Source organism: Polyodon spathula, chromosome 3, assembly GCF_017654505.1.
Source record: "Polyodon spathula isolate WHYD16114869_AA chromosome 3, ASM1765450v1, whole genome shotgun sequence".
NCBI lineage: Eukaryota > Metazoa > Chordata > Actinopteri > Acipenseriformes > Polyodontidae > Polyodon > Polyodon spathula.
In genome coordinates this window covers 67,294,626-67,307,834 of record NC_054536.1, presented here as the reverse complement: position 1 = coordinate 67,307,834, position 13,209 = coordinate 67,294,626, and the positions used below count along the sequence as shown (strand labels likewise).

At 37.2% G+C, this 13,209-nt stretch overlaps 1 protein-coding gene across 1 annotated transcript in view; it reads right to left on the bottom strand.

Annotated features, from left to right (window-relative positions):
• Nucleotides 1–13,209, bottom strand: part of LOC121313339 (protein Jumonji-like) — a 156,445-nt gene that overhangs the window by 61,841 nt on the left and 81,395 nt on the right. The window contains 1 exon segment of the mRNA XM_041245751.1: nt 11,399–11,534. Within this exon segment, the coding sequence (XP_041101685.1) occupies nt 11,399–11,534 (136 nt within the window).

Here is a 13,209-nt window from a genome sequence, read left to right as displayed (position 1 = left end):
AAGAAAAAAAAAAATGAACTGCCTAGTTTTTACCTGAAATACACAGAAGGGTTATTTATTTATTTATTTATTTATACTACTGCAGTTAACTTACAAGGGTAAAGTAAGGCCTGTAATGTCGGATAACGTTTTCAAATACTTGAATGGTACGTTTACCACATAGCAACCACTGGTATGCCGCAGTATACAGTAGTACTGAGTAAACCCCAATATTTGTACAAGCACGGCTTTACTCGATTATCCTCCAGCCATTTTGATACACAAGCAACTATACATCTGCAAAGCTTCCGATACCTGTCCAGCTTAATGCTAGTATGCATTAGTTACAATGTTTTTATAACGGAACAGTTTGCACAGCTGTAAAGATAAACCCTAATAAGAACACGTATTGGAGCATTTCAGAGGTCTACGTCAGATTTCCTCTACAGGTGTAAAAATACCATCATATCCAGATGTACATCCAGTTATACTTGTATCTATCTTTTCTAAATACAGCTTTGCTGTGCCCTGCCATAAAATATACACTTTGTAATTTCATTTCTTACAGAAGCACTCAGTAGCTTTAGGCTGGAATAGTAGTTCCTTGTAATCTGAATGTGGTTTGTAGATATTTCTAAGAAAAAGAAAGTACTATTCTTTTAGTAACTGTAGAGGTATTATGGTATGCTAAAGCGCGAACAAAAAAAAACAAATGCAGTACAATACCGTATACTATACTTTATACCAGTCATTAATCCAATGGGTTAAGTAATTTTTACTGTTGTGTGATACAAGGACTGTATGTCTGAGCTAGGGAGGCAAGTCGGTTGTGATGTTTTTTTTTTTGTTTTGTTTTTTTTGTTATCAACTCAGCTGTTTGACGTTCAATCGTTTTTTGGTAAAACCAACTGCATTTGTGCAAGCAAGGGATAGGGTCTTACCATTATTACACACAAGTCTTTTCAATTCTGTGCTATTTCATCAGTAATACCAATGTATTACCTAATTATACAATGTAGAAATAATGAAATAAATGTATTAAGTTAAACTTAGTTTTCTGGTACCCTCATTGTCACTGCGGTTGGTTGCATCACGTGCAAATATTTCTGAGTAGATCTGCAAAGCTTTTTTAAATTAGTATGTTGGCTTCCAAGTAAAAGATGTTTGGCAGCATTTTAAGTAGTTTTTCATGAGGAAACACTTCTAATTTAAAAACGTCACCTAGATTTATGTCAGCCAAAAAAAAGTTAGAACTTAAGCCTGCCGCCAGACCACCCCCCCCCCCCCAAAATACACACAAAGTTTTTAAATACATCGTTGCTATGCCATGCCATAAAAATAAATATATAAATTATTTTATATTATATTATATATATATATATATATAAATGATTGAGTGCAAACAGCCAATCAGCTTCCAGATCTAACGGGCTTAGATGCCTGCTGGAACGTTGAGGTTCTCAACTGTGAATTCAATTTTAAATCAATCTGTGCATAAATACCGGCTTTTTCCCTTAACATTCAATCTATAACTAATCTGATAACATAAAACGCAAATATATATATAAACTTAAACCTGTCACCAGAACCCAGTAATTTACCAAATGCAACATACTATTTATTTTTAACTCAACAACATCTTCAGCTTTCACTTGGTATTTTTTTTATTATTTATTTATTTATTTTTAACAAAAAGGTATAGGTTAGAGTACACAGGCCAGGTGTTTGAGTATGTCTGCAAGTACTAACACCAGAAACTATCAACAAACCTGAACACCTAGACTAAGTATGTAGCCACGGTTATCTCTACTGAGGGCAATCAGATGAGTCTTGTCATAACTTTTGACTTATGTTACCATAGTATAAGTATTAAGGGATGTTAATATGAACTGTCTACATGCAGCAAAGTCTGCAATAAACTCCTGAAAATGCCATCGGCTTAGTGCTGAGACTGACAACCCTTTTTCATTGTACAATTCAGTTCGTTTCGGTTGTGTTTTGGAAAAATCATCTGTTACAACCCTAGTCTGAGTTAGTGCTACACTCGACTGGATCCTGCAAAGGTTGAACAAGGTAATATAATTGCAATCCAGGTTTTCTAAGCAAGAATAAAGTTCTGGACAGTATAATATATATAACTTACTGTAAAAAACCTTCGTAGAAGTCTATTTTCTAGGTATTTTTAGGGTCCTAAAAAGGGGGGAGCTACTTATACACTGGTCTGACCTACAGGTTTTTTCATAAAAATTATTGTCTCAAAAAGGGGGGTGCAACTTATACACGTTTTTTTTACAGTAATTTAATCCAGTCAATGTGTCATAACCAGGTTATTTAAACCTTTTTGTTCAGTTAATATATTAACACAAAAAATATATACTTTTAAAACAAGCGTGTGTCTAGACCTCCAAATTTATTTTGGTAACTACAGGTCACCAACAAAGGGGCACTTATTTGGACAACGAAAGTTGTAAAACTGCAACATTTTCAAAAAAGCCCACCTGTGTGTCGTGACTCTTCTTTCTGTACAAAACATCTAATGGGAAGCCAAAAAACGCTGCCCAATGCTTAAAATAAAAATGGGAGATACTGAATCAGCGTATATTGTGTGGCTGTTACACATTCCCCATTAATCTGAGGTCAATAGAAGGCAATTATAGGGCTGTGTGCAACCATTTATCGTCTGGCACTAGCCTGTTCAGCTGTCTATTTTGTGTTCAACACGCTTACCTAGAGTCTCCTCAAATACCTGATGTAGAGATAGAATTACCGTAACTGAAGTGCTTTGTCGGCTCATGCCACCTGCTTCTCCTCACAACAAGTGCCCAAGGCTCTGCCCAATACAAAACTGCCTGCATGGGCTCTAACCTAGTAATCCTTCCAAACAAGTAGGAAATAATAGCCCAGCTAAGCTGATAAGAGCCTGAACCAACAATCTCTTCACTACAAAAAAACAATCATAACAAAACATTCCTGTCATATTAATCTGGTAATCGCAGGGCAAGGTTAGCCTGTCTGGGTCACAAAGTCTCACGCAATCATGTGGGTTTGAGGGTAGTGATCAGGTGATAAACCATGTTATTTCCTAGCCAGCCGCTAAGCAACAAAAAGCTTTGCATTCTCCAAAAAAATTAAATGTAATTGTTCATGCTGGAGAAGTTTCCACCTCCCAACCTAAGCCTGAACGACAAAAAGACGCCTCAGTGGCTTAACCACCCTTCCATTCCGCTGTGTCATCAAAATGAGTGAAAAAAAGCTAAAAACTTAAAAAGAAACTGAACCATTTACAGTCTCACACATGAACTACTTCAGTTTGTATTATGTCAGCCTAAAATCAGAAGCAGAACAAACAGAGCATGTTAAGATTATTTTACTAATTAAAAAAAAAAAAATCTTTATTTTACTTCCGGTTATGTGAAGTAAACAGTTCTGAAAGTTTTGACCAAAGATGCCACAAGGTTAACACTGCACACCCATAATTGGACACAAACATCATACATTCTTAACCCTTAAATTACCAAGACCTGAAGGGGGATTTTGAAATGCCCATCCAAACCTCAGATTAGCCTGCAATTGAATTTTTCATTTGTAATACATTTCCTCTCAGAATAAACACCATCACGCCTCCATAAAATCTCTGCAATACTTCCACTACAGACACACATGGAGGGTTCTGCTATATACACTAGAGTTGAACCTTAGAGGTGTTTGAAAGTTTATAAAAGACTTTAAAACATGTAACTTATTTAAACTGTGAAAAATGTAACTGAAGCAGGATTTAAGTTAGAAAGTTTATGTACAATTGTATGTTGCCGTTTCCAGCAGTCTCCCACTCCACACACCTACTTTGTTGTTATAAACATGCCGACCATGAGATTATCTGTTGTGCAATGAGTAAAAACAGGTAGTGAAACTTCCACGTAAGCAACACTTCAGAATTTCTAAGCCTCTGGCAAATAAACAATGCTGCTTTCTTTTCTTAAAGGACTGTTTATGGATTACACAGTGATTGTTTTAAACTCAATACAAGCACCTGCTCAGGGGTTCCTGCGTTTGGACCCACCAGGTCTTTTGTTTTAGTCATGCCATCTGAGAGAGAGCACAACACAAGCTTGGAAACGCTTTTCCTTTAAAGCCTGTTATTTAGACCATAGCTTTTAATGGAAAAGGGCATGGGGGAAATGTGGGTTTTTTTTTTTTGTAGAATTGCTACAGGAACAAACACACGGAAATCACAAAGCTTTGATTTCAAGAGAGAAAAGGCAGGAGTTAAATTCAAAAGATTCCAGAGTATTATTACTTTATCTATTTTTGTTCCACCACCAAAGTACTATTTATTTTTATTACAAAAATGTAAGTTAATAAGGTTGTTACGATTGAAAATATTACCACTATTAGTATAGTGTTCTCAAATAAAGAGCAAGACATTTGTTATTTTCAACCTTCTACAATTACACACTGAAGTTTGCATACAGTATATTTGCTGAAGGTACACGAGACAATTCTATGGAAGTGTAGTAAACAGACTCCAAGGAATTCTACTTAAGTGAATACTTGGTAGTACTGTTGTGACAGGGTAGTGCCAGGAAAGAGACCCAGAGACAGAAAGCTGCAGTTTAAGCGCCAGTGATCACGTTTATTAACAAAACAATTAAAAACAGGAACATAAACTTGCACAGGAAAATGAAATGTTTAAAGAAAATAATAAATCACTTGTAGGCTGGGCATTAGCCTTCACTACTGCTACAGCATAAACTCCTCCACCAGATAAGGATTCCTCCTTCCTTATATACATGTCACTGCTCCCTGAATAGCATCAGTTACCTAACTGGGGAATAGCCACACCTGTGATTGTTGGCAGGGACAGATTTAACCCATCCCTGTCAACATTACATTCCCCCACAAACTATTTATACCAGCAGGGCTTCTGCCCTGCCACCAACTGTACACATGCAATAGAACGGGTTAGTGTTTTCAAATCCCTCCCCTTGAGTTAGCTGCCAAAGGATTTACAGTACCTATAAGACAAAGAGCAACCACTTCACGCAGTAAATTATCACCTCAACTCTTTACTTGGCATAAGATTATTATACTCTCCTTTTCAAAATGTATTTAAAAAAAGGATTGAGAGAGAGATAGATAGAGATATAGCTAGAGATATATAGAGAGAGAGCGAGAGAGAGACAGAGATAGATAGCTAGAGAGATAGATAGATAGAGAGATGGCTGTAAAAATGTGCCCTCTATAGTTTTTTCAACTACAAAGCAGAAAAGACAAGGTGAAAGCAGAGGACAATGAAACAGAGGGGTGCAAGAGTGCTGCTCAAATCTCTTCCTTCCTGCTGATTCTGGAGCTGCTTCAGCCCTGCCAGAGCTGGGTTCATGGGGTTTGGAAATGAAGCGAGGGGGAAAATTATATCCAGATGGACAAACAGATCCGAGTCAGGAGATTCAACAGGGATGACTCAATAAAACGAGGGCTAGCACGTGCCACTGATATTTTTATAAAATATTATTTCTCATCTTCAGAGCATGTTTTCCGGGTATTCCCTAACTCTTATCCAGCTCAAAGGTAGCATTTTACTAATCTACTCCATCTACCCAATCTGGGTCACTTTTGTTGGTCTTTATTTTTACCTAATACAAACGATAATGGATCTTTTGTGTCAATTAGCAACAGGTTCATTCAAATGGGCCACCAAATTGTGTTGCCTAATGCAATTAAAAAACCCTGCTCCGCCTCCATGCAGCCTTTGTTGCTGAACACACATACAATTAAAATTATACCTGACATTAAAACCAAAGATGTTTCCCTGGATCTAAATGAAACACATATTAGCTCGTGATAATATCTAAACAAATAAAAAGGGGTGGCTCTCCTGGGCCACAATGTGTGGATGTATAAAAGTTTTATTCACAGTTATGGCAGGGTAATGCATGTTGTTGTTTGCAAGAGAAATAACTTTTGTGAGTGAATTTTACTATATAGCAACAGTCCAAGACGTGGAAGTTCATCGATATCACTTTACAATGTTTTGGAAAAATGTGTAATTTCCATCCACTTGTAAAGTACACATGTCTCTGGACTAACTGACAAAAATATAACCTTTACACCAGGGTATGAGCATAGCGAGCATGTAAAGACACTCACAAAGCAGTACAAGGGACAGCTGCCGCAAGACAACATGATGTCAAGGCTAATTGAAAAAAATCAGTCAAAAAGCTGTTAAATAAAAGTTACATTTAAATTGTTAACTAGCACAGAAGGACAGACATATGAGCTGCATCACTCTCAAAAGAAATGTGAACGTTGTATGATGCTGTTGAACAGACAATAAATAAAATAAAGCAACAAAATATGGCTAGATTTTATTTTTTTTTTTTTTTTTTTAACACTACTAGTAGAATCCATACAAAATATACCCCTGCTCAACTTATGACATCCCTACCTCCCTGTTCTTTTGGGTCCACCTCCCCTCTGCTCTTACTGGTGTTTCTATTCCTGGAGTCTTACCATGTTTTGATTGGTCGATATACCTGTCAACAAGCAATACGCACTCTCACGAGTCACAATCTGTAACCACGGTTGTACAGAGTACAAGTCTCGAGACACGGTGCTGTTAGAACATGGTTAAAAAAAGTGGCAAAAAAAGATTAAAAAAAAAAAAAAAAAAGTCTGGAGCGGACTGAAATCTACATATTCTGCCTTGTTTACAAAAATGAACATATCCATAATACAACGTATCATGACAAAACAAGTCTGGATTTCAGCAGAAGTCTCATTAAAGCAGTGTATTGTACATACAATACATTAGCATTTTCTTTGACATTTGGCTTTTGCATTGCACTTTAAAAAGTGCACAGACACACACAGATAAACAAAGAGTGTGTATATATACACACACAGACATACAATTTTATATATATATATATATATATATATATATATATATATATATATATATATATATATATATATATATATATATACACACACACACACACACACACAACGCTTATTAGCAACCTAACCGAACTTTTTCACACCTGAAGATTGCATGTTTGATTACTTTGCACACCAAACAAATGAAAGCAGCACCAAACTTGGGTGTCATTTTTTTACACAGATGTGTAAAACAAAGTCAGACTCCCATAGTCTATATACTACTACAACCCACGAAAAGATCTGACCAAATTCAATGTGAAAAATGTGCAAAAATGCAGAAAATCAGACAGGGGGCAAATACTTTTTCACAGCACTGTATATGACAGTAGACAGACACACACAGTGCTGCCCGAGCCATAAGGCCGTCGGTTAGAATGAGCCTCAGATATAACACTCCTACAGCATGTCCTCCAATTCCCTATACTAATGATTCATGCAATATTTCTACAGTAAATACAGTACCCGTGTTGTTCAAACTATAAACAACTTCTTAGTCAAACTTCAGTTTCTATCTCTCCCTTTTGATACAGTACCTGAACTGTAAGAAAAGCTGGCACTTTATAACCCAAAACTCTTAAATTGCTACTAGAGTTTTTAAATCAGTTGCATTTTTCTGATACCGTACAAATCCATTGCAGTTTTAAAGCATTGTAATGTAGCTACCCTAAACTAAGAACAGTTTACAACAATTATTGGTTGTAAACAGAAATAGTACCAACATAATTTATTGGCTGTAGATGACATAATACATATACAAATAAATAACGAGGGGTTTGAGAATTTAACGATGGTCTCAAAATTTAGTCAACGTAAAAAGACATGGGCTGTGACGTCAATATACTGGCTGCACTTGCCCTACCTTGGTATAGATATATACGCCATAATGGCAACATACAAACCATCGTAATTGCAAATTTGTGCATGTAACGTACTAAGTTATCACCCTTTGGTGGACGAAATTTTTCAACATATACTGATCCAAACATGGGGCGGGTTACAATCAATCCGGGTGTTACAATTAGCTTGGCTCAATAGGTTACAGTTTAGCATACCTGTTTCATGATTATGGATGTCATGTTTGTAACCTATCCACTAAAGTAACATACTAAAATAAAATCTGTTTTCATTTTAATTGCAATTTTTGTGTCATATTCTCTTGTCGTTGCTGGATTATCCTAAATTCAAATAAGTCACAGATATTTACGGTCAATTAGACAGTAATCTGTCACGGGGAGGGTGGGATTTTTAATTGTGTGTTATTCTATTAACAGTGGAATAGTTTTCAGACTTTATCTAGACTTTGAATGTTTAGGTTTTTTGTTAGTCATTTCTGATTATGTTTAGCTCGTTTAAATACCGAAAAAGACAAATATTGTGAATGGTTTACATTAGGTTCATTGGTCGAAGGAATATATATAATATATCATATCTGCTCCCGTGTTGTGTGTACAGACAAAACACGTAATTAATATATGGGCAACTAGACAAATACACTACTTTACATTATTTATTTATAGAACAACAATATGTGTGCAGTGTGTGAACAAAACTATGAAACGTGATATCTTGGAGAATAAAAAAAGTGACACTACCATCCGCTAGAATTTATCAGATCTTCAACCAACAACTTTTCTTCAGGAATTTCTTTTGATGGTGGCATGGGTGCCTATAGATCGTGGCATGATGTGCCTCTAGAACCTGTGTGCTGACAACTTCACTCTGATGGTAAGGGCCAAAGTTAGTCAGATTTATATTGGGCAGGGCTGGCCCAAATCAGGCCTGATTGTTAACCAATGTATTCAAACAGCTGACCCTAATTATTCCTTTTATTTGGGTAGTTTACACACCTGGGGGGCAATAACTTTTTCACACCTGAAGATTGCATGTTTGATTACTTTGCACACCAAACAAATAAAAGCAGCACCAAACTTGGGTGTCATTTTTTTTCTCTCAGACTCCCCCTATATAATACTACAACCCACGAAAAGATCTGACCAAATTCAATGTGAAAAATGTGCAAAAATGCAGAAAATCAGACAGGGGACAAATGCTTTTTCACAGCACTGTATATGACAGATAGACAGACACACACAGTGCTCCCGAGCCATAAGGCCGTCGGTTAGAATGAGCCTCAGATATAACACTCCTACAGCATGTCCTCCAATTCCCTATACTAATGATTCATGCAATATTTCTACAGTAAATACAGTACCGGTGTTGTTCAAACTATAAACAACTTCTCAGTCTAACTTCAGTATACAGTACAACTTGGCACTTTATAACACAGACATCTTATTCAGTTCGGGCCTAACGTGGTTATCTTTCCTAATGTGTCTAGCAGTCCCTGATTATTAATGTCCCTGGCATGCATGTCCTTACAGGAGAGGATCCTATAGTGGTACCATAGGACTTTATGGGACTAAAAAGGTTTTTAGAGATATCCTAAAGGATTCTTTTTAAAAAATATCCTCCTATAGTACTCAAAAGGGTCTCCATACAGTTGTACTATAGGACACTCTATAGGACTAAATATAGGATTTAAAGAAATCCTATATTTTATAGGACTTGACCAATTTACTATAGGACTTTCTATAGGTTATTTCTGTAAGGGATGAAGCAGCAGAATCTGTACAAGTCGAAGCCACATTTTCCCAAGTTAGCTAGTAATTTGCCAACGTTTGGGCAATTGCTGTGCTGACGGAAAAATTATCTGCAGAAATTATGAACAGGACAAATCAGCCCAAAACAAGCCAGGTTTATTCACCTAGAAATCATAAAAAGAAAAGAAAAAATTGACAGAACTGGGTGGTTGCAAGCCATCGGTAGACTCGTCAAACCACACTGGACATTTCCATCAATGCATTCCATATAAGTTTACAACCTAAAGCATCACCATTTTCTGTCAAACATTTATGATTAGGATTGTCGCCATTAGGCAGTGTTTTAGCTGATGGACATACAGTAGTGTCGCACGAAGTCACCAATACACACCTCTCTGCAACAAACAGTGGCTGTCCAGCAAATCACAGCGCTCTGACAAACTCATTAACACAGTCATTCTGCGCCTTCTTTTTATAAAAGCGTGTGTAAAAGCTGCATACATGGATTGCTCGTCTCTCAGTTCACTTTATCGTTTTTGTTAATGTGTCGCTTATTTTTCAGTATGTTCTTTTATTGTCAGTGCGAACATGTACCTCAATGCAGCAGTATATGCAGCGCTATGAATCCTCTGCCTCATCTGACCCACTTATGCTATTTCTGCTTTTTATATACCTCGACACATTTGATTTCTTTTGAATAACTGACTAACTAATTTACGTTTTCTCCCTATTCCTTATCTACTAAAAATATTATATTTTTGTGCAAGTATTTAAATGTATTTATTTTTAATTTTAATTTAGTAATTTTAATTTAGTAATTGTTTTTATCATTTTTTTCTCCCAATTTGGAATAGCCAGTTATTTTTAGACTCAGCTCACCTCTACCACCCCATGCTGACTCGGGAGCCTCAAAGACAAACACGCGCTGCCCTCTGAAGCGTGTGCAGTCAGCCGACCACTTCTTTTTCAAACTGCAGGCCAACCATGCAGCCACCTCAGAGCTACAGCATCGGAGGACAATGCAGCTCTGGGCAGCTTACAGGAAAGACTGTAGGCGCCCGTCCAGACTATAGGGGGTCGCTGGTGCGCGGTGAGCCGAGGACACCCTGCCGACCTGAGCCCTTCCTGCCAATTGGGCGCCGCCCCCTGGGAACTGCTGGTCATGGTTGGCAAATGACATAGCCTGGACATGAACCACTGATCTCCAGGATATAGGGCGCATCATGCACTCCTTTAATGGATGCACCGCTTGGGAGCCCCCCACAAGAAATACTTTCTAATTTAAATACAGGCGTACTGTGTGATAGTTTGGGACATGCAGTCTATTTTAAACAGTAGGTAAGTCCAAACATATACACCCTTTTGCTTATTACACAGGATTTGTTGCTGCTTGTCATTTTTACTGGAAACTTTGATTGATTATTATGTGCAGCTTCTTGTGTGCTCCAGCTCAGACCCATAATATTTACACAGCTGCAGATGCTTTCAAAAAATGTCAGCAACATGACAGTAACTAGGGGCTGTTATTGTGGGATATTCGCTTCTCTCCTCATTAAGAACCTTTTCTGCTGAGGTTTTGCTTTGCCTTTAAAATAAGATAACTGAGCTAAGGTGTAATTGCGCTACTGTAAATTCATAAATAGTGGGAATTGAAGAGGCTCTGAAAACTTTTCCTTTTCCTTATGAAAAGAAAAATATGGCTATTTACTACATTTATAAGTGAATTACAGATATATAAAGCTATGGTCAAATCTGCCCCACAAGAGACACACGGACCAGACTTCTCATATCTTATTCAAATGAATAAAAGGATTATTTGCTTTCCATCTACCTTGAAAAGCAGACATCTTGTACTGCAAGTTCAGTAAAGGACTGACCTCTTTTTAACTGGCCCCTCCTCCGAATCTGTTGAACCACTGTCGTTCGTGTGAGAGGACGCCCGGGAACCATCTTCTTTCTCGCTTCCTGACGATTTTGGTCCTAATCCGTTTAACTTCCCGTTACCCAAGGAACCTGTTATACACAAAACGATTGTTAGAAAAGCATACAAAGACTACTAGGTTTTATTTTTATTTTTTTATGCTTCACTATATGGCCAAGATTACAACTTCTTTATTTAAGTTTAAATCTGAAGATTCTAGTACACAAGGTCACGTTACACAATACTACAGGTAACCTCCTGTGGGGAACCAACATATTTCATTTTTACCTTTTGCTACAACTTGCTGTAACCACTTTAAAAAACCCTCTTCCGAGATCAATTCAGTAAAAATTATGCTGCGTCACATAACAGATGTCATTTCCACCTCTAAGCACACTTACCAGTATGTATGTTTATATCACCTCAGCCATGTTCCCTGTCTGTTCTCAACAGAGCTGCAGGGAACATGCAGCTTGCCAAATGTAAGAACATAAGAAAGAACATAAGAAAGTTTACAAACGAGAGGAGGCCATTCGGCCCATCTTGCTCGTTTTGTTGTTAGTAGCTTATTGATCCCAGAATCTCATCAAGCAGCTTCTTGAAGGATCCCAGGGTGTCAGCTTCAACAACATTACTGGGGAGTTGGTTCCAGACCCTCACAATTCTCTGTGTAAAAAAGTGCCTCCTATTTTCTGCTCTGAATGCCCCTTTGTCTAATCTCCATTTGTGACCCCTGGTCCTTGTTTCTTTTTTCAGGCTGAAAAAGTCCCTTGGGTCGACACTGTCAATACCTTTTAGAATTTTGAATGCTTGAATTAGGTCACCACGTAGTCTTCTTTGTTCAAGACTGAACAGATTCAATTATTTTAGCCCATTAAAGCACAATCCCGAGTAACAAATGGAGAAGCTGTTATTACAAAAGAAGTGGTTTTAATAACAATATGAATAACTTCAACAGTCATTGGTCCATAACCAAAAAGGTGGAAAAAATCAAGGCCCCACATTCCATGTTATGCGCCTGCCCAAAACAAACCCTGTAGAGACTACAGTGCTGACGGTATATATAGAAAGCCTACACCCCCCTTTCACATGTTGTGTCAGTGCCTCAGAGTTTATGTTTATATATAGTCAAAATTAATAAAATGTACTAAATGACTCCATTAAAAAATTAGTCCCATTATAGTAAGAAAACAAAAACACATGAATTATTACCATTTTGTAAGTCAAGGTTGCAATACTAAACAGAAACTAACACTAGTACTCTAAACAGCACTAACGCAATTTAGGGAAGGCCACTGTTGCCAGACAGAATCTGTGCATTAGAAGCTTATCACTGTGTGAGAGTGAGTGAATGAGTGACAGTGTGAATGTGCAAGTGAGTGAGAGAGCGAGCGAGAATGTTGTGGGGAATAGGAGCAGTAGGTTAATGCACCTGATTTCTTTGTAAAGTTGAAATCACTCACGGGTCACAAGCGAAATGAGCTCACAAGTGTACAGTCATTAGTTTTATGTTATTAGGATTCCCTTGGGGTGGTACACATTTTACAGTAACATTTTAAAAGTATTGCTATAAAAAAGTACTGTATTCACATTGACACGTTTTCTTCTATTCTATAATATATACACTGGCATGGTAAATATGTGAAGTGCAATTAATTTAAAAAGTTTTAAAAAAAAGACCTGTTCAGCAAATTAACTTACAAAATAACTGCCACAGTACGTGGCGTGTCAGCCTCTTCTAAAATATGGTCTTTCACAATTTCCTAA